The sequence below is a fragment of the Akebia trifoliata genome, chromosome 4 (genome assembly GCF_017979445.1).
Source record: "Akebia trifoliata isolate Shusen 1 chromosome 4, ASM1797944v1, whole genome shotgun sequence".
In the NCBI taxonomy this organism is placed as follows: Eukaryota; Viridiplantae; Streptophyta; class Magnoliopsida; order Ranunculales; family Lardizabalaceae; genus Akebia; species Akebia trifoliata.
Window position 1 is genome coordinate 1012832 of NC_141378.1, and position 27641 is coordinate 1040472.

Sequence of the window (27641 nt, forward strand, 5' to 3'; positions counted from 1 at the left end):
TACCACACTTATTAAGTCCACTAATGTCACATTTAGAAAAACTGTTGTTGTGGAGGTAAGGTAGTTGTCGATGGCAATTTAACAAAGAGATTTGACTAATAGTTGATAGCTCCAGAGTTCCATTAACAATTTAATCAATTATCTATAATCGGCATCAAGCATTATACACCAAATGTACTGATCGTGCCATTTGTCACATTGGACTTCTTGCAAAAACTAACGGATGATAAGCAGATTTGACCAATATATGTTTTTTATGATTGATTTATGATATTTGGTTCAATTAAATTTTAATATTTAAATCAATGTTTATGTATCATTAACCAGTGTAAATGTAGGTCCAAAATTACCATTATGGGTTCTTAGAGAGAGTCTTATAAGTTTAGGGTCCAACCCAAAATCAATTGGCAATAAATGGAGAGGCCTAGGAGTTTATAATTAAAGAGACAAGACAATGAGTATCTGGTGTGGGACCAAACTCAAAGAGTATGAAATATGTGAGTAATTTGGGCAATGGAGTATTTTTAACAAACACACCCCTGATGCTTTGAAACTCGGATCAAGATACATTCATAAAAAACAATGGTTTTCAACATATTTTTTTACCTCCACAGTTTTTGGCCCAAACCTCTGGGTAACACCATCGTGATTTTTTACTACTCATGGCTAATGCTCTTTTGTTTTGGCCTCTCTCTTATTCTTTTTATTTTCTTTTGAAATCAAACTTGTGAGGACCTTCTCAAAAAAGATACAACAAGAAAGAGCAAAAAAATTATAAATCTCTTCGGTTGGACATAAATATCGTTAATTTTTAAGAAGCGTAACTTCTAACTCAAATTTACAATGGATAAGTCGTTAAATGCAATCAAAAGCTCATTTAGAGATCTGCAATAATCATTCCACAGTTTTTGAAATATTCTAATGGTTTGGATTTCTAAATTGTATTGAAAGTTTTGGTATAATGGAAATTAGAAAACGAAGGGTACTTTAAACATTATTAGAAAATATTTATTTTAGATAAATGCTAAGATTTGTTTCTTCAATGTTAAGTTAAAGGATTAGGATTTTATTCTTTGAATAAATAAATGTTGCAAGAACATAGAAATAAATTATGATTCTTTATAGGGGTGTCAATGGTTCGGTTCCTATGAATATAAGAACCATAATCATTATATTTAATTGGTTGCGATTTCGATTGTAAAATAGGTGGAATTAGAATTACAAAAAATCATAGGTACCCACCCGTCAGTTCCGATTCTCAAGAATCGAATGAGAAAAGTTATTTCAAAATCGTTATTAAAAAAATTCCTTCCTAAAAGTAACATATTATTTGTAAAGTATCAACTTAATAATAATTTGTTCCAGTAAAAAAAGATGATTTGATGATTTTTATTTTTTAAAATTAAAATTTATCCCCTTTACAAGTAATAAATTTAAAAAGAAATGATCAATTTTAAACTCAAATATTTAATTTATATAAAATTTGAAGAACTTTATATCATATATGTTAATTTTAAATTATAAAATAACTTTTAATCATGTATAATGTAAAAATAAATGACAAAATAAATCGATTTCAGGTATTCATCGGATAGAACCTAATGGTTCTGATTCCTATCAGTTCAGTTCCATCTTAGACTCGACTCTAATCGATTCCAATAAAAAGGGAACTGGAATTGAGATTTTCAATTCCGATTCCGGTTAAATGGGTACCCATTCACACCCCTAATTCTTTAATATGGTTTATCCTTAAAATTTATCGAATTTATTTGTGAACTATGGAGTTTAATCGGATTAGAGATTTTCCTTGAGATTCTTTTAAGGAAATCTAATTGTAATTGAAGTCCATCTGGTGATTTGGGTCACAAACAGTTTCAGTTTCTCAGTCCAAACCCTGATCTAAGACTTGAAGGGTCAACTTACGGTATGGACTCGAGTCTCAGATCTCGAAACTTAACCATCTGAAGGTGACACGTGACCATTTCATAGAAGAGAAGAAATTTTATCACAAACTAAAGTAATTTTAAGGACACATTAAGTTATTACAGGCCACTTAATTAAGGTAGTTCGACTCTTAAGAGTTGATAATCACTCACATAGCAAAGTAAAGTACATAGAGACAAAAGCATAATAAACTCTCAATCCTCAGCCACCATAGAAGAGAGTAGGAGGTGAACTTTAGTACCACCCCCCATTGGTGCATTTCAGTCAAATAATACCTCTCTGATCATCAATTTGGAAGATCTATATCATCCAAATTGATCGAATTTATCCAATCATCCGATAAAAAAAGGTCCACGTCACCTAAGTTACCATCCTGATTTTCCTGGTAACATGATAGTTAGAAAAACTAATTAGACCCCTTATAATAATACTATTAAATGATGGTATATTGATCTAATTAGCAAAGTAATCTAAATGAATGAATTTTCTTTAACAAGATTTTTACCATGATAAGATCGATAATTGGTAATGGATCCCCAGGAGGATCGGACGGTGCAGGTACATGGAGACCCATCAAGGGCCTGTTCTCTGGGTTAATATCACCTATGTTGTTGATATCGTCACCTTGATCGATGGGTTCATCAACAATCAGAGGATGAATCCTAAAAATAAAACACAAAAAGACACATATTTGATATTAATATCATGTATTAAATTTGTATTCTGCATCCATCACACATACACAAGTATCGAGGTCAAGAAGAAGAACACACCTTGTAGAGTTAAAAGGTTCAGATACATTGAAATTTTGGTCATTATTGATGGGAACATCAAGTATCCAGCTAAATTCCTCAACATCAAATATGGGTGTCACATTTTTGTTCCTATCCAGAGAACCCTGCTTTTAATCAAAGATATCTCAAACAATCAGTTAGCTTTTATTGCATAAATGTTATTATAAATAAAAAAATGAGCAATTTTAAAAAACTAAAAATAAAAAATTTGTCCAAAACAATTGGATACCCCATTATTGCCAAATGTCTCAGTTGGTGGTGGTTGATACGAAGATGAAGGCCTTTGGGTGCAAACAAGATTATTGGGCTCGGCTTCTTGACCAGTCAGACTCGGAAATAAATTTTCTTGGCTCCCATAGTCGGTAATAGAATTTGATACTCCATAGCTACCAAATGCCCCAGTTGGTGGTGGTTGATTCAACGACGATGAAGCCCATTGGGTGCAAACAAGATCATTGGGCTCGGCTGCTTGACCACTCAAACTGGGAAATAAATTTGCTTGACACCCATAGTTGGCTGTAGAATTTGATACTCCATAGCTGCCAAATGCCCCAGTTGATGGTGGTTGATACGACGACGAAGCCCTTTGGGTGCAAACAAGATCATTGGGCTCGGCTGCTTGACCACTCAAACTCGGAAATAAATTTGCTTGGCACCCATACTCGGCAATAGAATTTGGCAGTCCATAGCTGCCAAATGCCCCAGTTGATGGTGGTTGATATGGCGCCTGAGCCATATAGCCACTGACCATTTTCTGTGATGATGATCCTTGTGTTAATAATACTCTTAAGGGTATACATCAAATTTCCAAGCAAACTAAAACAACAACATTAAGTGAATATTGAAATAAATATCTAAAATTCATGACTTAAGAGCATGGAAACAAATGTTGTTTTCTACCATGGAAGAGTTTCCGACATTCCCGAGTTGCTGATTTTGTAGAAATTGTTCAATGCTATAATCCACAATTCCTTGCTGCCAAGATTGTAATTAAGATCTCTAATTAGGGGGTCCGAAAAATCAGAATGAGCGTTATAAAAACGAATTCATACCTGAATAGGCTGGTAAGTTGATGAAACTTGGGGTACCAACTGATTCATGGACGAAACATTTTGGACAGATGGGTTGCCTTGGTTGTTCATTGGATAAGTACTACTGCTCGCCTGAAGAAAGTACTCGTCATCATATTCTTCATTCAGTATTTCCTGGATTGAGTTATTGCGTCTCCTGAAAATTATTAAAACCAGGCCACATTTAGTATCCCATTTTTATCATCATCGATGTTTCTTTGAGAAACAAATCTTTCAAATAACGTGATTTCCTTTAATTAAATGAATTAAATATTTTCAATCACTTAATGAATTCCTATGGTCATGACAATTAATAAATCTAGAAATATATTAGTTCGGCTAGTGTTAATTATAAATTACATTCTAATAGCTACAATCACCACCCCAAAGCCATCTTTCCAAGATTTGGATTCGACTTAAGGAATCCGATCATTCCACACATTCAAAAGCTAAGTCTTTTACTATTGAAAGTGGGTTCATATTTATGTAAGACCTTTAACTTGAATATTTCTTCTAATAGAGATTACAATTGGACTTACGTTAAATATTCCCAACCAACTTTCTTTTAGTTTTTTACTTATTAGAATTATTCTTATGTTTCTCCGAATCTATTCATTCCTAATTTTATCTTTCTTAATCACCTGTATCTTCATACCTACATTCTTATTTTTGCTATACTCAATTTATTAGCATGATACTTCTTAACTACATTAGAAAAATAAAAAATAATTATGCTAAGCAACTAATATTAGTAATTAATAATTAGTAGGTGAAGACAGGTTTTGTACCCTTCGTGGTATCAACACTTAAAAACTTTAACCAACATAATAAGTTGGGAACTTTATCTAAATATAATTTTTTACATAAGATATAATAATTAAAAAAAAAAAATCAGCTCCCAAGGTGTCCAGCGAATGGACAAGATAGGAAGAGATATTTTAAAGGACATCTTAGGGAAATTGATCCCTAGAAAATCTAACCCAATACTTATGAAACTTGTATTGGCATGGAACTTTTGGGACCTTGAATCATATTTAAATTAGAATTTGATCCATTCCTACATGAATAAATATCAAAATACAATTAGAATAAATTTTGATTAGGCATTACTTACGATAAACATAATCCTAATTATGTGTTTTTTGTTCTAACTTGGAAACATAAATGTTATTAGTTCATATAACATATTTAATCAATGAGACATCTGTTTTCAAGCTCATATTTTTCAATATTATTTAGATAGTTGAAGGATATCTTACCTCCAAACATAAGCAACAACTAACAGCAGCAAAATCAATAACAATAATAATAACCACCATCACAACAACAGCAACAACAACAATATTGATAAATTAATATTGATAGAAAATTAAGTTGACCTTTCGGGGTGCAGCCAAGGATCCATTTCATTTAAAGTAGGCTCTTGAGGCAAAGGATTGATGGGCCTTGAAATTTGGTTAGCATTTAGCTGGTGATTCAATTCTCCAATACTGACACCACTGAAAGAGGATCCCGTCCCACCATTTGGCACTATTCCCATCTGATCATAATTGACATTCAAGTTTAATTTACTAATCATCACATATGCCTAAGAGATTATTAGGCGGGGTGAAATAGAAAGCTTATATTAACACACCAAACTATATGTAGATTGTAGCCAACCACTTAATTTCATAAGGATTGATGTGTTGTAAGTAAATTTTTATGTGCCAATAGAATTTAATATATATATAATAACCATACTTATATGAAAAAATGGAATTTCCTTGTGAGTAAATCAACAAAAATATCCTCTCTTAAGTAAAATAAAATAAAATATTAGAACAAGGAAGTAATTTTGTGGAGGAAAATACTGAAGTGACTGTGCAGGACACTACATTAGACATTGTGCCGATGTGGAGCTGCGCAGAGAATTATAGTTGCATTTTTCTCGATGTACAAGTTAAAATATATGTTTCTATGTGCACAGTGTCTAACGCAGGCACTCCAGAACCATTTTTTTTTTTTAATGCAAGTTAGATTTACATTTACTAAGATAACGTGAAGTAAGTCAAAATTTTCTGAATATTGGGATGTTTGTCAAATTTGTATAATTAACAAGGGAGTCAAGTAGAGGGAGCTTAAAATTAAAGATTCGATTATTAACTAAAACAATTTTCTTTTCTTTTACCTCAACATTTGATGCCACAAGCACTGCTGTGTTACGATTACGGAGTAAAATTATTTCCTGAGAAAGTAAATAAATATATAAATAAGGGCAACATGGTAAATTTAATGATTTTTGTAATATTTCTCCTTTGTTACAGGACATTGGAAGAAAGCTTTGTGGACTCACTTTCTTCGCCAAAATTCGCTTCAAAACGTCTTCCAGGAATTTCGCTTTCCGATCATATTCATCTACAGAAGTATCCATTTGGGGATCCAGCTCAAAACACCTATAAAACCCTCAAAAGATGCGAAAATTACCATAAACCCATTTCTAAATATAATGAAGACTTGTTGTTTCCAAACAAGCCCTTAAATTTATTGTAATTAAGAATAAACCTACCTGATCTCAAATTCAACGATCTCTAATTGTACCTTCATATCAGAAGTTTGTTTCTCGAAATACTGAAATATAATAAAATTAAGTTATTAAAATTGTGCAACATAATTTAAAGATGTCACATGTAAGAACATGGGATTCATTAACAAAATGTTGAATAAGAACTAAAGATGAAATTATATACTTACTTCAATTCTTGAATCCCGAAAGATTTTTCGAAGAAGTGGTGATCGAGACAACATGGGCAAACAGATTTTAGTTAGAACAATTATCATAAAATTTAAAACATCACCAAAATTATATATTTACTTTATTATCAACTTGCTTGGTATTAGTCAACTTCTCATTGAATAGGATGAGACCTGAAATCGGATTCATTCCAATCTAATGACTTTAGATATGGATCGAGTGTTTGGATTTCAATAAGGATTTGATTTTTATAATCTATTAGGTTTGTTCTGGGTGAACCATATCCCGATTCGATAAAATTTAATTGCATACTTATGTTTCTTATATGTATGAAAATGAGATGTAGAAGGAATTCTTTTTGGCCTAATCGTCCACGTACACAAGCCATCTAGGGCTGTCAATAGATCGGATCAGACCTGGAAGCCAATCTGATAACTTTGGGTCTGGATTAAAGGTTACCATCCGATAAAATGTGAGAAAGTTCATAAATTATATTGTATATTTTGTTTAAACGTATGAAGATTATTTAGGTCTTATTATATCAAATTAGGTTTGATCCTCTCTAGATCCAATCCAATTGTAATTGGAGCAGATTTGGATCCTAATATGAAGATCCAATAAGAACCCATTAATCCTATAAGAGGTTGATTCGAAACTTATCAGATCAATTTGACCCTATCTGGATCCAAACCAAATGTTATTGGATCAGGTTTGGATCATAATATCAAGATCCAATAAGAACCCAATCTCATTAGATTCTGATCCGAAATTTTTCGGATCATTTTGACCCTATTCAGATCCATTCCAAGTGTTATTGGATCGGGTTTGGATCCTAATATCAAGATCCAATGAGAACCCAATCTGATAAGAGTCTGATCCGAAACTTATTGGGTCAGTTTGACCTTATCTGGATCCAATCCAAATTGGATCTGGTTTGAATCCAAATATTGAGATTCAATAATGACCCAATCCGAAACTTATCAGATCAGTTCTGGATCCATTCATTATTGGGTTGGTTCTGTCCGAAGCCAATTGCCATCACTGTCAAACTATAATGGAAGTAACCAGATCTCATCACACCACTGCTGACCAAAGAAATTTGACATGTGGCTCCTCATGTTTGTAACGCACGAAATGCCCCCTCCACGTTTCCGTTAATATTTGACATAAACTTTTGACCTTAGTCTTCCCTTATACACTAATGAAAAATGACCTCAATACTTTTGAGTTATTAAAAAAATTGATTTGTCCTTCCAAAAATTATTCCAGCTCTTCAATAAGATCTTCAATCTTAAGAGACAACAAACTCATCTCAGATTTAAAAGTTGCATTTTGTTCTTGAGATTTGAAGGTTAAAATAGGTAGAATTTTGAGGTAAAGGTGAAAAGTAGGGTAAAAGATTTTATCTGCTAAGTTGACCGGTTTTGTGAAGAAAAATGAATCTTTTTTTTTTTTTAAGTACAAATTAAAAATAAGGGCATTTGGGTCATTTCAATTTGCCCATAAGAGATATCATAAGTTTGAAAATACAGGATTATTCAAATATTCACAAAACATGAAGGGTATGTCTATAAATTTAAAAATATGTGTTATGCGTTACAAATCGGAGTCTGTGCTCACTAACCGAATCATGCATGGCCCGCCTTTTGCGGAATCTGATCATCATTATTTGGTGATCTGTAATTTGAGCACGTTGTATGTTATAGGTAGGGTTCAAGCCCAAAGAAATATTGGCTGGACCAAACATCCTCAATTTTTTACCAAATTATATGTTGTCTGTGGCCCAACCTAAACATTTACTGTGTCATGAACACGAGACCAGTAGTTGTTTAACTATTAAATAAAGGTAGTACTGCAGAAAGGGGACAAAGATAGTGAAGGATAGAGGTTACAGAGTACATACTGGTTATTTACGAAAATAACCTTATCATTGTCCGGTAAGTGAGCCAGCTCTCTGAGAAAATGCTGCGTGCATGAAAAAGTATGTGAGTTTTGCAAGAAGATGAAGAAAAGTAACTTCTCATGAAAATCCAATTTTTTTTATTCTTAAAACAGTAAAAAAAATCAAACAAGACTTTAACGAAAATCCAACAAAACAGATCAATTACCTGTGGGTGCTTTATAGGACTGTTTGAAGTGAACATCACAAACATCCAAAAATAAATCAGCCCAACTTTATTCCATTAAAAAAAAAAAAAAAAAAAAACCCTAAATTAAATTTAAATATAAAACAAAGAAAAAAGAAAAAATAGTTAGGATCATCTCATACTATTTTCTCTTCTCCGGAGGAATATTTATGTAACGGGTGAGAACTTCTGAAAGCCTATATACAAAACCCAATTAAAGATCAAAAAAAAAAAAAAAAAGAGAAAAGAAGATCGAATCGAAGAAGAAAAAATATCTGGATTCTGTTCTGATCCTTTGATCGAAAAAGGACCTTGTGTTGGGAAAATGACTAGGTCGACCGGAGGGAGAGAAGGCTACAAAGGCAACATCTACATCACAAAGAACGGAAAGTTCTTCAGCTTTTTTTATCAAGCTGGTTCGACGCTTCGAGAACGTCACCTGCCGCTTTAGGATGCTATCGATCCTCTTGATTTCCTTCTTAGGACGACTAGGACGAACCATCAAGCAAAACCAGATTATCAAAAGGAAGATTTTGGTCCCTTAAAGAGAGAAGAAACCAAGGTATTTTGTTTTGTGGTTGAAATGGAATGGAAATGAGAGAGAGAGAGAGAGATTTATAGGAGAGGAAGGATGAGGGAGGAGTTAATGTGGATTCCTTTCCTAAATGGAACATGGTAAGAGAACCATTACGCGGCAGAGTCACCTCGTTGTTGAATTAATTCAACTTTGACTTTTTTTGCCCTTGTGCATGGGCATTGCAAAATATACACGTGTGACTCAAATTAAAAAAATTAATTAAAATTTTAATTTCATCTATTTAGTTTCCTAATTATTAAATCAAAATTTTTAATTATAAAAAATAATGTCAATTATAAGCTTAAATCCTAAACAAAATTATGCCTAGTGAACTTGACCAATCGCAAAATTAAATAATAATAACAATAATAATAATAATAATAATTTGTTGGTAAGATAGTCAAAATATATTCCACGATGACGATCGTGGTCACAAAATCTTTTTGGATGCATGTGCTTATTATTGACCATCCTTGAATTCCATTATCCACGTCAAAGACATTTTTGGAAAGTTAAAATTTGTCGATTAGCGGTTCTAGATTTGTTTATAAAATCAAATCTCATACCGTGGGGTGATTCCTGATACAATAGTAAAAGTAAGACGTGTAAAAAAATTGACTAATTTTTATTTCTGTTGAATTATTCCTAAAGTCAAACAAACGGAATCCATTTGACCTTTTTCTAAATGACAATTTTTGCTTTTTGTATCGTTAATTTTTTATGACATTAGACAAATTGTTCGTTAGAATAAGTTAACAACCTTGACATCATATGGGAAATATACATGTACATTTTTTTGTATTCATAATCTAACAAATGTGAAAAAAATCGATTTGCTAATTTGTTGTATCATGAAAATTTGCTACACCTGAACCCATTGTAACGATGGAATGTTGAAGGCGTGTATCCAGCTGGAAGGCGAGCTAAGAGAAACAAGCAGAAAGAATGGAATCCTGTGGATGCTTTCTTGCATCTTAGCAATTCGGCCATTTGCTCTTGTACCAAAGGAAAATGTTTAAACTTCAATTTAAATATCATTTTTTAACTTAATTTTATTATATTTCTTAATAAAGTTTGTTAATGTTAAATAATATTCTTAATGAATCACAATGCTAATTATAAAATTTGTTATAATAATTATTTAAGTAAAGTAAGTTTAATTGTTTATATTCAACACACTACGTCATGTTGTACTAAGAACAACAGTTCAAGATCGTTGTTTAAAAAAAAAAACAATTGCACTGTAGCCATCGTTTTTAACGTAATATGATGTAGTGACAGAAATTACTTTAGTATGTGTTGTTTGCAAATGATATAATATTAATTGATGTAAAATTAGAATTTGAAAGCACTATTCTATGATTAAATGATTTCACAATAAATATAACTAAGCGAAAAATATGAAATATAAATTAATAGTTCCATTTTTAAGAGAATATATATAATTCGCAGTGCAAAGGTCAAAAAGGTAAATTAAAGAAAAACAGTGACTGATCCATGCATTGTTATTTGACACGTTTCAATTGTGGCAGGACAAGGGGAGGACCTGGTGTCTCATACGTATTCCCACTTGTGTCCTCCGCTCGGCCATCTAATGATCTAAATCATGGGGCACGTGAGGACTCGCATGCATGGGATGCGCGTGGAAACCCTGCTCTGTTGCAGTAGGTATTTGCAACGTGTGCAATTATAGAATCTTTTCAGTTACAACTTACTCAGAGTTCGCAAGCTGGACTAGGCAGGCATATGCTCGCGACACACTACAATGGCCACGTAGCCAACGTGAGATATTCTCTGGGCCCACACTTCCACTGAAATTTTGTCCCATCTTCGGACTAATCATTATGGTGTCTACTTGACTTTGACCGTTACATAAACCCTATATTATAGAGAGATTTATGGGCCAGACCAATTTGTTACAATTTTATTACGAAAACAACCTTACTTTATCAAGGTTTTTACTTGAACATACTTTAGGAATCACGCTACCATGACTAAGTCAGAATGATTTCAAAACTTACTGAGGGTCATTTCGCCCGCATAGATTATTAAAATAGAAATCCAATTTTACATAATTGTACATTTCATGGAAAAAAACAGATTCAAAAGAAAATAAAATAAAAAGAAAATCATTTTTAGCTTGATCTTAGGTGTTGAAAATGGACGGGTACAAAATTCCTAAATTTAAAATTAAAATACAACGGTGAAAATTAACTTTTTTTTTTTTTTTTTTGATTATTTTTAAAAATTCCTTATAATTATGTCCTTTATAACGCTATGGAATCAGATCTTTTTTTTTTTATGGAAAAATTTGATGAGGTTAGAATCCTCTTGACGGTATGTTAAGTAGAAAATTTAGTCCATAAAGTAGATTTGGTAGGTAACAAACCTCCAAACAAAAATAAAGTTCCTTTAAAGTTGTCAAACTTCAAGGGAGTTATTTTAATAAAAACGTAACTGTTGAGTCTCCTGAGTAAATCTCTCCGTATTATATTTGAAAAATAAAATTTCTCAAATAGAATCAGAAACCACAAATGAGGGTGACTTGTGATGTGTAGTTTCATTGGACCAAAAGCTAACGTCATTACGGATCGAAATGGACGAGACACATTTTTGGCCCAGGGTTTAATGAATACTCAATCAATTGAGAGTCATAAGAAAGTTTATTTGAATATTATACGATGATTATGCATTGTAATAAGATGTACATTAATGTACCGAATCCAATTTTACGAAGATTAGGATAAAGATAAATTCACTTTCCTTATTAGAATAGATTCAAGCTTCAATTCGTATTGATTAGGAGAGACTGTTTTGATCAAATATTGGACATCCCAAGACATTTTGATCAATATTAGAGGTATGCTTTTAATAAGATGTATATTGATGCACTGAATCAAATTTCAAGAAGATTAAGATATCTACAAAATGAGGATTAATTAGGATAAGAATACATTTATTTCTATATTAGTATTGATTCGTGGTTCGGTTGATATTTGGTTCTTGAAAATAACAACCCCTACTCTACCGTTGTTTTGATCAATACTGGGTGCCCCAAACATTTTGGTCAATATTAGAAATATGCTCCCCTTGGTTTGAGAAAATATTAGAGATACACCCTAATGAATTAAATAAATTTTAACAAGATTATGATATCAACGAGATGAAAATTAGGATAAGAATAAATTTCTTTCTATAGTAGATTGATTCGCGGTTTAGGTAATATTGGATTCTTGGAAATAACAAAACCTCACTATACCGTTGCTTTAACCAATACTTGGTGCGCCATACGTTTTGGTCAATATTAGATATATGCTCCCCTTGATTTGTGTCAATATTACAAATATCCTTTTTTGAATTTTAATCAATATTAAAAAGACCTTATATATATAGTGGGTATTCCTATAGACAATGGACCGAGCTCGTATTTAGACTTTCCCCAGTCCATAGACCATGGTCTTGTCCAAGGACTAGTCATGAGGCACGTACAATGCCCACACATCACATACACTAGGTAAGTAAGGGTGCATCCTCACAGATGGCCCTTAAGAAATTAATGCTCATACTAGGTATCGAACTCATGACCTATGGGTATTATCCACTTATCAGTCCAAAATTGCCATTGAGCCAACCCTTATTGGTATTATCAAAATGATGTCATCCTCCCATTACTTAGGTCTTCTATATGAGATCAAAATAAAGGACCTATATACCCTTTACAAAACTACCTCTACGAATCAAGTTCATTATAACGTGACACAAACTCAAATTCGAATTGAGAGAATTAACAAATTAGGTAACATAAATTTAATCACTTTTTAGGTGACCTAATTAATCTAATTATTGAATGACTCTTAAAACACTAGTTAATTTAATTGCACTAACTAAGCAACTACAAAAGAGTGGGTAAGATTTATCACACGCATATCTCGAGGATAACTTTCAATGTTATTACCTTTTCTATTCTTCATTTTTCAAGAATACACTCATTTTAATTTATTTCCTTGTCACTTTCATTTTCAATAATACCCTTTCAACTTTACACATAACATTTCCTTTTCTCCCCATTTTCAATAGAATAAGGCTAAAGTGATCTCAGGGGAATCTCATATCACACTTCTTGGCGTGAAAATGTATGGGAACCATAGATGCTTTCATCGAGATACGAGTGAAAAAGCATCTATGGTTCTTATCTACTTTCATGTCAAGAAGTGCACTATGAGATTCCAGCTTGAGGTCATTCCAGCATGACTCTTTTCAATAATATCCCTCTTATTTTATTATTTGTCCTCTTCTACTCATTTTCTAATCAAACTCCTACAACTTTATTACCTTTCCTCTTTTATTTGTTTAACTCCAAAGAGGATGCATGCTCACTTTTGGTGTTGTTAGTAATATGAGCAAAAGATTTCTCATGTAAGCTGGTTTTTTTTTTTTTTTTTTTTTGGGGGGGGGGGGGGGGTGATTCTCTAGAACGTTGTTAGTTATATTTATGAAAAAAGTCGAAAAGTCGTGATGGAGTGACATCAAGTTGGAATCTCATATCACACTTCTTGAGAAATGTTTTACTCATAGTGCTCACATCAACCCCACTCGTTTGACATGGGGTGGACAAGACAAAATCAAAAGTTAAAAAATTATCTCTCCTAATCCGACCCACACTTCCTCTGCCTAGAAATATTAATTTTAAGATTTCAAATCTTCAAAAGTTTTGTTGGACCCACATGGTAGGGGTTGCAAGCTAGCCTAAAGTTAACCCGGGCTCAACCCAATTGATGGACGACAATGGGCCAAGTTATGCAGAAGATGACTCGAACCTAGGTTAGAATATCTCAATTCTCAACCAGACCTCAATTCTGGTTGAATTTGGTTGATGGCTCAAACTACCCTACTCAACCTGAACCCGATGTTATATAAAAAATATAAATATATTCATATTAGTTATATTTTCTATTTACTTTTAAAATATATTTTAATTATTTCTTCCTATAACTAAGGAAAACAAAATCTTGAATCTATTGTTATATATGTTCATATATAATGTGTATATATTCCTTGAAGATGTTGACTGTTGAGTCATTTCATTAATGGTATTGACCTTAAGGATTAAGGAGTGGATAAGTTGGACTTTAAACCACACTTTAAAATCTCTGAATTTGTTACCATTCATGTTTTGATAATTAAAATGAACAGTGAGCCAGAATCGTAAATTCTTCAAATTCAGCTCATGAAATGGTAATTCACCCTAAAAAGGAAGAAGAAGAAAATAAGTCTTTGGTGTTATTTTTTAAAATAAATTGTTGATCTGTTTATAAGATGACCAGAGATCAATATGTAGTGTAATTTTTATTTATTTTTTAAAATAATATATCATAATTGATCATTAATCCATTTTATCAAACGATCATTGTCATGTTTTTGCTAGCTGTTTTATAATTTACTTATTTGGATCAATAATCATATTTGTTATATATTAATTTATCATTAGGCCCACAAAATGGAATAGAGATTTGCTGTTTTGAATTTTCTGTGCTAAGTTGATGAACCAATGACATGACGCCATGTGTAGCTATTTTTCTCTTCACTAATAATCACCATTTCTATTTCATTACACGTGACGTGTTTGCATTGGTTCATCAGCTTAGCACAAAATATTTATAACAGCAAATCATTGTTCCATAAAATGTATTTCTTCAGGATATAACATTTGTTTTGTTTTAGGAGTTTTAAAAATCTTATTATGGTCATTTTGACAGACTCTCGTAGTTGGAAGCAATTTTTACCTTACAGTAATTACAGTTTCTGCACCAATCATGAAAAAATGATGAGAAAATATCTTCCTGATATGGGCTCGGGTAAAACAATATTTTCCTGCCAATATAAGAAAATATATTTATCCGAAAAATATTTCCTTGTGAAAATGTGCAAATGTACACTGCAAAATGAGTTTGTCTTGGGAAAACCATTTTCCTACTATTTTTTCTTTTTCTTTTTCCTGATTACAAGGACCTAAATGTGCGGTCCCATTGTCCCCATTTCAAAACAAACTTAAAATCACCCAATCCACAAATGGATTTCCTAACCATCTGATCTAATTGTCAATGATTGAAGTGTCAAACAATCAAATTTAAGCGAATCAGACGGTTCACTTTGACTTGAATTATATATGGGCTCAATACGATACAAGAAGTGGCCTACTTCATGATCTGATTTTACATGAGCAAATGTTGGTCCTTCATCGAAGCCTTATCCAAAAGATTTAGTGTCAAATAAAAATATCATGTTCATCCATTCAATTTTATTCAGAGTCGTGTCTTATGTCATCGAAAGTTTGTCCATTTCAGATTTTACTATCTTAATAACTCAATACATGTATTTTTGGGCCTTAAATTCATAATAATTTATGTAAAAACTATTAACTTCAATTAGAGGAAAAGAGGTGAATGGCATGAAAACCAGATCCTCTCTTGTGCTATTCTCCTCTAGTGTTTTTAGATGGTTGTGGGAGGGTCGTGTCAATAAGACAACAAATCACATTGTTTAAATTTGAGAGTTCAGTGGTCGTTTATTTTTAAAATCTTTTATAAGATCAAATAATTTAATTTTTTTTCCTACTTTTAGATCTTATTTAGGGTAAAATAAATAAACTCACATGCTGTTAATTATTATTTTTTTGAATGTGGCGCTCTCTTAATTTTGGAGAAGGACATTTTATTTATTTTCTTACTCTCTCCAGGAAACTAGCTAGGGCCCACTAAAACCCGACCTAGAGACAGCCCATGGGCTGAATTTCTCAGTTTTACCTTAAATATAACATTACAGTACCGTTTTGATCTTTCAAGGTTTGGTTAATTTATGATCATGAAATTTGTTTAAATATTTTACCAGCTCAAGATCTTTCCATGGGCCTCATGAAATATATTAATCAAATTTTAATATTTTAGAGCCAATATTGTTATTTTCTAGTATTTTACTTCAATTATCTATGATTTTTCTTGTGGGTAAATTACCATTTTGTTTGCTGAATATTTGACAAATTCTACTAAGTGAAAAAAGAGGTAAATTCGGCATAACTCTTTAAACACTACATGAAAAGGGCTAAATTCAACGGACTTTGGTATTGAATTTACCCATTTTTTCAAGCAGTGTTCCCATTGTAATACACTGTTCATTATAATTCCAAAACCATGATCCGCATGTTTTAGAAATTATTTTTTAGAGAGGTCATCATTTTTATAATCAACGAGTCACTTTAGAATAAATATCTATGATCTTGCTACCTCATGTTTTAATTTTTATCACTTTAAATTTAAAATTAAAATGAATACCTGCGATCTCGCTGTTTGTTTTGAGAATTAAAATAAATAGTGTACTGAAATGGGAATTTTAACAAAAGTTACGCATGTTTTGAGAATTTTCTCTCTTTTTTTTTTTTTTCCAGACATGGCAAATAGATCACTTTATTAAGATTTCTATAAATTGATTAGATAAAATCTAGACTTTCACCACTCACTTATTTATTTATTGTTCTTTGGGGGAGTGAAGGGTTAAGTTCCTTGAGAAGTCCAAAGCTTAGATATTGTAAATGTGAATTTTCAAAAAATTTGATTCACCTTGGAAGTTTCATGAGCTTCCCGTATTGTGTCACAGAGAACATGGGAATCCACAGTTCCACACCAGATAAAAGTATAAAACCATCCACCACATTTAGATTAAAATTTATTTTAAAAAGAAGCCTTTATAGGAGGTCCCCCATTACAACTTTCTTTATTATGTATTTTGTAATATAGAAGCCATAATGAATCTGTTAACTAGACAAATATAAAAGCCAGTCTGAACCCTTTTTCGTGGATTCTTCTTCATGTAAGACCATGTAGACATGTTATATATATATATATATCTAACATACATGCCCATGGGCAAGTACAAACTCTGACAAAGCAAAAGCCAGTCTGCCATCCCAAACACATGAAAGAGAAACTTCAACATTAGGCTTAAGGACAACAAAGCAGATAATATTATAAGACCTTTCTTATAGCAACCCACTCTACATGCTCACTCAATTTGAATTACAATAACAAAAATTTGATGATCCCCATCAACCCATTAAAAAACAAATTATAAATTAAAATAAAATCTTCAACTCCATTAATAATATGTTCTACATGATTTACATGATGGAGCATGCATTTGGGTTATCATCACTGAACATTGTTATGTAGGGATCTTCTTCTTGATTGCTTACAGTGTAGTTGATTGCAGTAATTTCAACATTTCTAACATAACCTGGAGGTGCCTTCTTGTCATAAGCCTGAGCTGTGTAAGGATAAGCTACAAGGTTGTATGGGACATAAGGCCAAATCTCAGCTTTTTTTCCTGTAGATTTTGCTTTCTTCAAGACCTTGTTTGCTTCAACATAACCAATCACTGTTACTTTCTGTTGTTTCCTGTTTACGTCCACAGATTTAACTCCTACAAAACAGAAGATTAATATCATCTCAAACCCATCAGCCATTTCCCCTATAAAACAAACATAACCATGAAAACAAAGAGAAAGGATATCTATATATATATATATATAAGGTACATACCACTCATAGATGAGAGAATTTTCTTGACTTTAAGCTCACACCCATCACAGTCCATCCTGACTTTGAGCTCCACAGTCTGCAACTGCTTCCTTTTCCGGTGCCTATGGCCACTGCTTACTAAGTCAGAGAAATATTCCAATGTACCTCCAACTCCCATAATGTGTTTCTTTTGATCTCTTTAGAGAGATGGGTTCTCAACTTCCAAGGGAGTACAAAATATCACAAAGTTAATCCCAACTTGAAACTGAGACAAAGGCCTTAAAAAATGGTTCAATATTTGAAGAATTTGGACAGAAAGAAGCAAAACCCAGGACTAAAAGAAAATGCAAGAAATGAAAGAGAAAAGAGCAAAGAGATTGAGAAGAATGATGACTTATTAGAGAAGAGCAACCTTGGATTGATGTATAAGAACCAAGAGAGGTTAAGGAAATATATTGTAGGGGACTGATGAGGAAAGATGGCAGATGAGAGAACAACTACAGATGATGGGTTTGTGAAAATATTTGAGTTGAAATTTATACAAGATCCTGATGTGAGTACACCCAACAAAACAAAGTGCAGGAAGCTTCCTTGTAAATAATAATGGATTCCTTACCAGCTTTGAAACCAAAAAAGGATTTAAAGGCTGCAGCTCTCTAACTCCCTTTAGTTTCTTCTTGAGGCCTTTATAGAGACTCTTCTTATATAAGCCTTTCAAGTAACCAAAGAAAGAAAAAAGTAGTCACCCCAACCAAAAAAAAAAAAAAAACAGTAAAGAATCCTAAATAGACTTGAAAATTAATAATACCTTGGTTCAAAAACAAAAATAAAAAAAAATGGGTATTATGATTTGTGTGCTACAGGGTGAATTGTATACTTTTGGTGCAAGAAAGCTGTTTTTAACAATAGAAAATTTTGAGGTACCCTATGTGAAAAAGACCTCTTGAAGACTTGAAAGTTGAAATGGAAAATTGTGGGGCCATTAAAAATATATATAATATATAAAAGGGATGAGTTGGGTTCAAATGATCACATCAGCTGTAACCAAGCTTCACATGATCTGGACACCACTGGGCAAAGAAATTGCCCAATAGGTCCACAGGGGAAAGAAGCTGCCATGGTTGATGGTAGTAGCTGGAATTTATTTTTTTATTTAAAAGGGGTGTTGTTTACTGGTAGATTGTATGATTGTGAGTTGTTTTTGGTTTTGATTGGGCGGTGGGACCGTGTGAAGTTTGAAATTATTCAAGAAAATAAAATCTTACAAACGCGTTTGGTTGCTTGTTAAGGTGGCAGAAAGCTGGTATATGTTTTTGTTTTATCTTAATTTTCCATAAATTACTCTACTTTTTCTGAATTTTGAATTTGAAGGCGCGCTCTGTCTCTAAAGAGCCTCAAAGATACTTTACAAATCGAGGAACTTTTCTGTGAAGATTGAAACGTGAGCATAGAATATAATTAGGTGCACTAGACATGTTCATCAATCACCTATTTTTTTAAAAGAAAAAAAAGAAAGACATGCTCATCAAACGTGACGAGTGTTTTAAAAAGCAAGATTCTATTGCCACACCAATTCATGTGTAAATAATCACCAAACAATTAACAAAAGCTAGTGTGGCAATAGAAGTTCTATTAAAAAAATTTGGACAGACTGTGGTATAACCAAACCTTGCCCTAGAGTAGGCTATATCAAGGGATTGGATCCAAAGCAAGGATTTGGATTTTGATAAGGACCCAGTCCGATTTAATAAGAATCTAATTTGATAACTTATTGGATCAAATTTGGATCAACCAACTAATGATCCAATAGGGACCAATCCGATGATGTGTTTTAAATATATAATTGATGTGCATTTTTATTATAGTTTTTAGTTAGATAAACAATATCAAAATTATATCATGTTTCATATATACTTTTACTAAATTTTTAAGTCTCCAACCTCTTAAGTCGGTTAAAGTTTGGACCGTGTTGATATTATGCCACAACTTGGGTTCAAACCAGCGTTACGTATTAATTACTGACCACTAATATTGCTTGCCTAGAAGAAAAAAAAAGACGACTATTTGATCCAAAGATAAATTTCATTTTTGATAGGCACATAAATATTTATATGTTACACCTCCCCCAAGGTCCATTCCAAGTGATTTGTGTTATTTGAATCAGGAGGCAGTGCCCTATTAGGGCATGTTCCTTGTGCTTAGATAAGAAAAGGAAGATAATGTCATATAAGGTTCTCACTTGTCCACACTTTATAGAAAAAGGCTTCTTTGCAGTCGGTGGTGATGGAGGGATGTAAAAACAGAAAACTTCTATTGCCACACCAACCCTTTTTCCTTAATAGTATCTCAATGAGAAAAGAGTAATAATACATGCACGAATCTAATAATTTCCAACATTGGCAATAGTATATAAAAGATAACACATTGCAAAACAATAGAAAGACATTAAAGATCTAATAATAATAGAATGAAAAGTGATGGGGGGGGGAGGGACCTCAAATTCATTGACAGATTGGTTGTTTTTCTATACAATTTCGTTTGAAAATCCGTATAAAGTCAATGTAACAACTTTTAAAAAGGGGGGGAAAAGAAAAGAATAATTGAAAACCAGCTCCTCCGCCTACCACCATCTTAACTTTTCATAGAAACTTTGTTGTCTTACAGCTCTTCCTAGGGAGAAAGAAGACACGTTCGTTTCTTCTTGGAGCCCTCCTGTTTTAAAATAGCTAGAAGGAGAGAGAGAGCGTTGAAGAAAAGCCTCAACTTTAGCAGAGGACGTGCTTTAACTTTAAGCTCAAGGCATGGACCACAGGAGCGTAATGGGGCCCCCTCCTCATGCAGCCTTGCTGGCTGGGTACACATTACCATATCTTGTTAAATGGTGAGAGTTTTGTTTTTTTACTAAATAAAATAGGTAAGCCTCAACAAACTGAGTTAGGGTTCCAAACCCATTGGGAAAATTTTGGTTTATCCACGCCTGTAATCGGTGAGATCAATAATTTTGGTGGTGAGGCTGTGACGGAAAGCCCACATGATAAACCCTCTTGACACTTGATTGGGGATAATTGTAACTCTCATTTTATATTTGATGCTCCCAAATGTCTCCGAGATGCACACCAAATTAATTTTGAAATTTACAGTAGACCAATAATAAAATTCACTGTCGAGATGCACACAATTTATAGGTATCAGATGTATGACTTAGATTAAAACAAATTTTATGTCACCGAATGGACACAATAGCTACCAATCTTATATTATCACAAAGCATAAACGTAGTGGGCGGATATCAGCAAGGAATGTGTATGCCTTTCTAGATGTTGGACTCCAAATAAATAAATAAAAGACAAGATACAGCAACAATCATGATTCAGTTGCAACCGATTCCAGGAATTAAACCAGCCTTGCTGTATTTTGGACTAACATACCCTACTTGAATAATAGACACAAATTAAATGTTAAAGCTGCCTCCATTAAGTATGTCAGAATATTTCCTTGGTTGCTGCAGCAACTGTCTGAAAGGCCCTGAGATACACCTAGTGATGATGTTTGCTAGTAGTGTCAACCAAACAAAGTGCTACCATTGTCCAACGATAAACCCTAGTATGATGGCATCTCCAATCCCTCAAAAAAACTCAAAGCAACATGTCCACACACCCAGGGCTTAAAGTTTGGTCAAGACGATGGACTCAATAACTCAATTTTGACCAAGAACTAAACAAAACATTGATCTCAAAATATGATTGTCTCCCATTATATCGAGATATCTCATAGTGTCTTGGTTGGGATAAACTCATTTTTTCTAGTGACCTAGACAATACCTCAAGATAACAGAAGAACAAAGGATAGCCTAACCTTGGTGACAACCATATTGCGTCAAAACACGAGAAAGAGCAGAAGGAACAAACAAAATAATATATAAATCCAAAAGATAAACTACATACTAATACAAATAGCTCTCCTTATCTTCTCAATCAATCCAACAAACTCAACAAAAGAGGAGGGGGGAAAATAGAAGCTACATTGGATAACAAGAAAGCTTGACCGGAACATTGGATTCACATCTAGTATAATATATAGATTATGTGAGAAAACCTGTGTCCAACTATATACATGAAACAAATAGACACATCAGTAGCAGAAGCAAGTGCAGCAGTCTCAAAATACAAAATTGGGATGTTGTAAGCTGTGGTGACGCAACTGAGGGATTTGTAGGAGCTCTCCCAGCAACAGCAGGAGCAACTGCTCGACCATGGTGGGTATTCTGCTGCTCAGTCGGCAATGGGTTTTGGGTTCTATCATGAGGAGGTGATGTCAGGGGTACTCTTTTACCATCGCTGATATCTTGACCTGTACATCTACCATGGGTAAATTTGATTGCAGGCAAAGAATATGCGAATCGAACAAAATTGTGGAAATGTAAAGCTCAAAATTTTCTGAGAATCTGTTTTTTTTTTTTTTTTTTCAGAGAGAGAGAGATGTCAAATTGAATTTGAAGGAAAAAAAACAATGAAGCATGATAAACCAAAACACACAATAGAGAAATTGTTGCATCATAATAGGAGGATGAGAAAGACGGGCATCCTATTTACTAGAAAAGAGAAACAGTTGGTGTAAATTCAGCAGCAGCTGAGACCAAATATTTTTATCCCAGACTGCTTGCCATCATAAACTTCTTACTAGCCAACTAATCCCTGCGTCCTATTGGATGTTCAGCACTCAGCAGCACATGAACATGCATGTGCATGAACACGCACAAATAAAGATGTACCACATCCAATTCGAGCTATTGTTTATATAAATAAGTTTAAGAGAATAGGCTTATCATGAAAATAAAATATTTTGAAAAATATATATTACTAAAAACTATATTGTACAGATGTGGTAAACACTTCTGTAGTACAAGTCACAACATGACACAAGATGGAAATCAAAATACAATGGGTGCACCTAGGAGATCACTTACACCTACAACGACCTGATTGAAAGATCAAAACCATAATGGTGGGTCGAATGTATGAACATAATAATTGTAGGACAAATACACAATCAGCTCGACAATTGATTTTTTTTAAAAGACTAATGGGAGAGAAGAGTGCTTACAATTGGAACGTGACCAACGCAGCTTCAAATTTTCCCTATCAAACACCATACGGTAACCCGTCATGAAGTTTTCTGTATTTAAGAAAAAAAAAAAAGATCTGATGTACTTGAATCAAGGGAAAGAAACAAAAAATAAATAAATAATTGCAGCTAACGGATTGCAACAGGCAGGGACAGAGCTTACGGCCGATGGTCCCAAAATTTCTTTCTGCTGGCTGTATTGCTAAACAAAACCCGGTAACTCCCTGTACCACCAAGTCCACATTATTATAGAAAGTCATTGTAATCGAAAATCATTGCCTGCTCAATCATACTTTGGAACTTCACACTTAAGATCTTCATTGAACACTGAGATGTAAATGAGCAAATTTTGCACCATAGCACAAGGGGACTAACGATGTTTGATAAAAATATCTATCTAGACCAAAAAACAACCTACTAAAATCATATCAAGCAACCAAATTCAAAATTTCACACTGGGACCCTGAACTAGAAAGAACAAAAAATAGGAAATATATAAAATAAAATAATACAGGATTCACACAAACAATAGAGGGTCAACGGAATATTTCCACGACCTTGGGGCTCAAAGGAGAAGATTATTTGGAGAAGGCCTAGCAAATTAACCCCTATGTGATCCCATTGATTGAAATTCATAGAAGATCCCAGGTTCAACCAATTGTGCAAGAAAACTAAGTTTCACTTCATGAATACATTTTGCATTATAACACAAATCTTGTAGATATGAGGAATGATGATTTAACATTAGTTATGTTTGTGGAAGATCCTCCCTTTGACTTGTTAATATGCTATGGGAGGTTTTTGGAGGAAGGAAATGACCAGAATATTAAGAGCTGATGACACACAAAGAGGAAAAATATGTATGGGGATTTTAATCCATACTCCACTGTGTTGTTGTGAGAGAAAAGAGTATGGTGTTGAACTCTTAACTAAAGACTCAAAAATGGGATATGAATTAAATAAAAAATATTTTATTACCATAAATCAACAGACTACAGTTTTAGTTCAGCAACATTTAAAGACTTCCTTGTAACCATCAACTCAGGTTAAGAAAGGCTCGAGAGTTAAGATAACAGACCTGGTTTCCATAGACAAGAAAAGTGGGATTATGGACCACAAAGCTGTTGTTGAGAGCAAACATCAGAGTCACAGTGGGGATATTTTGCAGCTCCTGTGAACTGTTCCCACAAGAGGCAGCAGACATTAGCAGAAAACATGAACATAGATTCCAAAGATCTCTTCATCAAGCCTTGCAAATTTACCTGGCCTCATAGCAATATTCCCAAGGGTATCCTTCGTAGCTGGACCTTGTAGCATTTACCCTTCTGTCAAACTATCAATAAGGAAGACTACAATTTAGAATGAATGGAAAAAAAAAATCATTGAAATGTCTATAGCAACAAATACCTCTGCAACAACTTTTTCATACACTTCATCTGGAAGAAATGTAAATGATGTCCCACTATCAACCTGTGCTTGGAAGCCAGTTTGCTTAATACAAGAACTCCCAATACAACAACTCTCCACTCCAACCATGTAGGTAATACTGCACCAAATCATAAGCTAATTGGTAAAAGCACACAGCAGAAACAAAAACTTAGGACCCAAAAACCAATGAAGCATGAATTATTGAAGTCTACAGGTGTCATACTATTTTCCTTCCACAGGCAAGAATGATGTAAATTGTTGGGAAGCAACTCCTTTGTCTCCAAAGAAAATTCTTCCAGAACCATCCTCATCAAAACACATTGAGAAAGAGTTCCGCACCAATCCAGCTTTTGCAAGGAAACTTGGAACTGAAATGTCGCCAAGTCCCAAACCCATAAGACCATCAGGAGCAACTCCATCCAAATAACCACCACTTTGTTTCCTACCACAACTGCATCGAAGAAAACAGATAACCGAATTAAATACTTTCATAAGATTAGGCATTACTAGGTAAGAGAGATGGGGAAAAATTGAAACAATTTCTGTAAAAGGGATAGCTGAACTTGTAAGTTGGAAATATACAAAGAAACAGAGGCCAATAGAACACACCCTATAATGACTGGAGCCTTCACCAAACTTGTAGATGTATGACCATTGCTTGATGTCAAATGTAGTTTGTCTTCAAACAACAATCCAGAACTTGATGTATTTTCTGAATAGTAATTAGCAATGTAAGGACAGGTCTGCTTTGGACTTCCACAGTTCGGACCCAGCTCACATAACTCGTGACTGCAAGATAAATGCTGACTGGTGCTTGATCCAGATGGGATATATTCGCTAAGATCTCTATCCTGCATAATAGATGCCCCAAATAAGAGGGAGCACCTGCCAGTCAATCAGAAATAAGTGATAAACCTAATACCAAGTCTTAACACGATAATGCGACTCCATAACCATTATATCTCATGTGTATTCGTCACTATGAAGTAGAAGAATAAATAGAATGTTATTTTTAAGTAATCATTTCATATATAACAAGAGTCCAATGATAAGAGAGAGACATGTATATAAATAGATAATGACTAGAAATTGGAATGCTAAATCACATGTCATCATGTATAATATACGAATAAGCGAAGTGTGGGAGTTCCATGATGGGGAAGTCCTTCATATATACCCATGGAACGTCAATAGCTCTTGGAAGTGGAAACACTCACTACAACCTTACAGATTTTCTTGTTAAGATGTACATCTAATAGTAACAATTACACATTGTATATGTCATTTCCTCGCATAATTAAAATAAGAAAGAGAAAACGCAACAAGTGAAAAATTAAATGAAGAGGAAACAATTTTATCATAGAAAAATAATAACATGTGACAAAATAAGAGATGGGTGACGTACCAAGCTACTATAATAACTAGCGGATAGAGGAGCACATTTTATGCAGTCGCATGGGACCCAAAGTAGATCACTCCCAGCATCCAACGCGACCAGAAACGAAACATTTGGTGTCCCTATATCAATCCATGTGTAGTGTAACCTGTCCAACAGAAAATGGTGATCTCAAATGCATAAATAAAATTGAAATATATATATATATAACACGATCAATAATGAAGAATAGTGGCCTTTTGTATATCAAGTGAACAAGGATCCTCAAGGGGACTCAAATTTAATTCCATGAGTGCCTAGTATTATAAGAACCTAAAAAACAATGCCATATCATAGCTACATTATCTTTAAAGCCACACCATCTTGACCAAATAATATTACCCAAGAATTAAGGATCACAAAGTGAACTTTAAAACTAGAGCTAATCATACACAGATAGATAAGAAACAAAGATAATCCAACAACTTATGAACAAAACCAAAATTAAACAAAAAGGCAGTAAGATTTAAAGTTATGTCATTTGGGCCTCGTTTGGTATCCATTCTCATGACTCATTATGAAGCTTTAAAGCTTACAAACCCTAACACTTCAGAAAATCAATCAGTCCAAGCTCAGAGATAGCTAAATACACAAAAACAAATAAAATTAATGATTCAACTCACCATCCAAAGTCATTTCCCAACGACATAGTATTACTTCCCTCAGATGGGAACACAAACTGATACTGAGCGCCAAGCTTCATCTGCTGTCTCTGCAAATCACTATTCACAAGCAACTGGTAGTAATCCATGCTCTTATGATTCGGCCATGAAACAGATACATTTCCATTTCTGGAAACCCTAAGAGCTTTCACTTCTTCAGAGAATCGATGAATGAGCTTCGAAGAAAATGTGGCAGCGAGAGAGCTTCCCACCAGAAGAATCGCCATTAAGTGAAAAAACAGAAATCGAGCACCCATAGTGAGTCGAAATAGAGACTGAAAACAGTGAGAAACCTAGGATTTTCAAGCTAGAAACCACTGTTTCGAAGTTCGTTCGGATTCAGCTTCCCGATTTCCATTTTTTTTAACATCGAAGACAAAATGAAAGATCGAACTAAAGAAATCTAGAGCTCTTCTAACAACATAAGCACGTAAGGAGAGAGAACTGGAGAGAAAGATCTAGGGGTTGTTTTTAGAAACTCTATTTGAGTGGAAGCTTTCGATCTTCTCTGCAAAATCGCTGAAAAATAACAGAGGGAAATAAAAAAAGAGCTGTTTTTCGAAGCTCTGTTTGTAACTTTTCGGGTGAGTTTTGCCGGCACAGTTAATTCGCGTTACGGTAAACTTCAGCTCCTCAAATCCGTTGGATCAAATCTCCAGATTCAAGTAATCTCTACGATTCTTGTTTCGGGGTTGGCACGATGTGCACCACGTGTAAATAGTAGAATCAAAATCATATATAAAATAATTTTGGTACCAGAAAAGTAATGATTACTTTGTCTGGGCGCGGCGAGAGAGTGCCACGTAAGTGGTCCCCGTGCTGATGTACCATAAAAGACGTGGATTTATTAGCAGAACGTCTGAGTCTCTGGGGTTTGGGTTTTTTCATTAGTACAAATACTTCGCATCAAATAAGATGAAAAGTCACAAGAAAGCCCACGTGTCCTCACTAATGAGCAATGAATATTTGGCCCATCTTAGATTCGCACAATGACATTCCACTTGATTGGTGATGTACTTGATATTATAAATGTGTACCAAACAATTAATTAAAAGGGAAAGATTACTTTAAAGGACCCTGGCAAGGGATTTCTTTCCAATTAATCCCTACAACATAGGGCTTTTCTCTTGATAGCATGGTTTTAAAACTCGTCCGAGACCGAGACGTATCGCCCGAG

General features: G+C 33.7%; 3 protein-coding genes across 6 annotated transcripts; all 3 read right to left on the reverse strand.

The window, feature by feature from the left end:
• Positions 1-1962: 1962 nt before the first annotated feature.
• LOC147402749 (uncharacterized) lies at positions 1963-9315 on the reverse strand. Of its 3 annotated transcripts, none has more exons than XM_086438083.1 (14): positions 8980-9315; positions 8812-8865; positions 8651-8669; positions 6542-8507; positions 6357-6418; positions 6144-6243; positions 5979-6035; positions 5188-5348; positions 3791-3965; positions 3639-3713; positions 2968-3492; positions 2718-2845; positions 2450-2606; positions 1963-2326 (listed from the first exon to the last, which is right to left on the reverse strand). In XM_086438083.1, the coding sequence occupies exons 4-14, from the start codon at positions 6626-6628 to the stop codon at positions 2231-2233; spliced, it is 1623 nt and encodes a 540-aa protein (XP_086294209.1). In that variant the 5' UTR covers positions 6629-8507; positions 8651-8669; positions 8812-8865; positions 8980-9315; the 3' UTR covers positions 1963-2230. The 3 variants fall into 3 exon arrangements, with proteins under 3 accessions (XP_086294209.1, XP_086294210.1, XP_086294211.1); XM_086438084.1 differs by having other exon boundaries at positions 8651-8715; XM_086438085.1 differs by having other exon boundaries at positions 2718-2842; positions 8980-9313.
• Positions 9316-16999: 7684 nt separating this feature from the next.
• LOC147402750 (heavy metal-associated isoprenylated plant protein 23-like) lies at positions 17000-18014 on the reverse strand. Its single transcript, XM_086438089.1, has 2 exons — positions 17837-18014; positions 17000-17717 (listed from the first exon to the last, which is right to left on the reverse strand). Exons 1-2 carry the CDS (start codon positions 17991-17993, stop codon positions 17416-17418), a joined length of 459 nt encoding a protein of 152 aa, XP_086294215.1. The 5' UTR covers positions 17994-18014; the 3' UTR covers positions 17000-17415.
• A 3693-nt stretch (positions 18015-21707) lies between these two features.
• On the reverse strand, positions 21708-27073 carry LOC147402751 (aspartic proteinase-like protein 1). 2 transcript variants are annotated; one of them, XM_086438086.1, is made up of 10 exons: positions 26426-27071; positions 25773-25911; positions 24977-25218; positions 24591-24818; positions 24347-24485; positions 24202-24272; positions 24018-24117; positions 23103-23163; positions 22919-22990; positions 21708-22165 (listed from the first exon to the last, which is right to left on the reverse strand). In XM_086438086.1, the coding sequence occupies exons 1-10, from the start codon at positions 26719-26721 to the stop codon at positions 21921-21923; spliced, it is 1593 nt and encodes a 530-aa protein (XP_086294212.1). In that variant the 5' UTR covers positions 26722-27071; the 3' UTR covers positions 21708-21920. The 2 variants fall into 2 exon arrangements, with proteins under 2 accessions (XP_086294212.1, XP_086294214.1); XM_086438088.1 differs by having other exon boundaries at positions 21985-22173; positions 26426-27073.
• Positions 27074-27641: the final 568 nt, after the last annotated feature.

What these genes read in the sequence shown, in the direction of transcription:
- LOC147402751 (XM_086438086.1), bottom strand. Translation starts at nt 26,721, where the DNA reads ATGGGTGCTCGATTTCTGTTTTTTCACTTAATGGCGATTCTTCTGGTG. An exon ending in AAGGCTCCAGTCATTATAGG is followed by an intron (nt 24,819 to 24,976) that starts GTGTGTTCTATT and finishes TCTTCGATGCAG; the next exon opens with TTGTGGTAGGAAACAAAGTG. An exon ending in TTGCCTGTGGAAGGAAAATA is followed by an intron (nt 24,486 to 24,590) that starts GTATGACACCTG and finishes GATTTGGTGCAG; the next exon opens with TATTACCTACATGGTTGGAG.
- LOC147402750 (XM_086438089.1), bottom strand. Translation starts at nt 17,993, where the DNA reads ATGGGAGTTGGAGGTACATTGGAATATTTCTCTGACTTAGTAAGCAGT. An exon ending in AATTCTCTCATCTATGAGTG is followed by an intron (nt 17,718 to 17,836) that starts GTATGTACCTTA and finishes TCTGTTTTGTAG; the next exon opens with GAGTTAAATCTGTGGACGTA.
- LOC147402749 (XM_086438083.1), bottom strand. Translation starts at nt 6,628, where the DNA reads ATGATAATTGTTCTAACTAAAATCTGTTTGCCCATGTTGTCTCGATCA. An exon ending in TTCGGGATTCAAGAATTGAA is followed by an intron (nt 6,419 to 6,541) that starts GTAAGTATATAA and finishes ATTATATTTCAG; the next exon opens with TATTTCGAGAAACAAACTTC. An exon ending in ATCGTTGAATTTGAGATCAG is followed by an intron (nt 6,244 to 6,356) that starts GTAGGTTTATTC and finishes AGGGTTTTATAG; the next exon opens with GTGTTTTGAGCTGGATCCCC.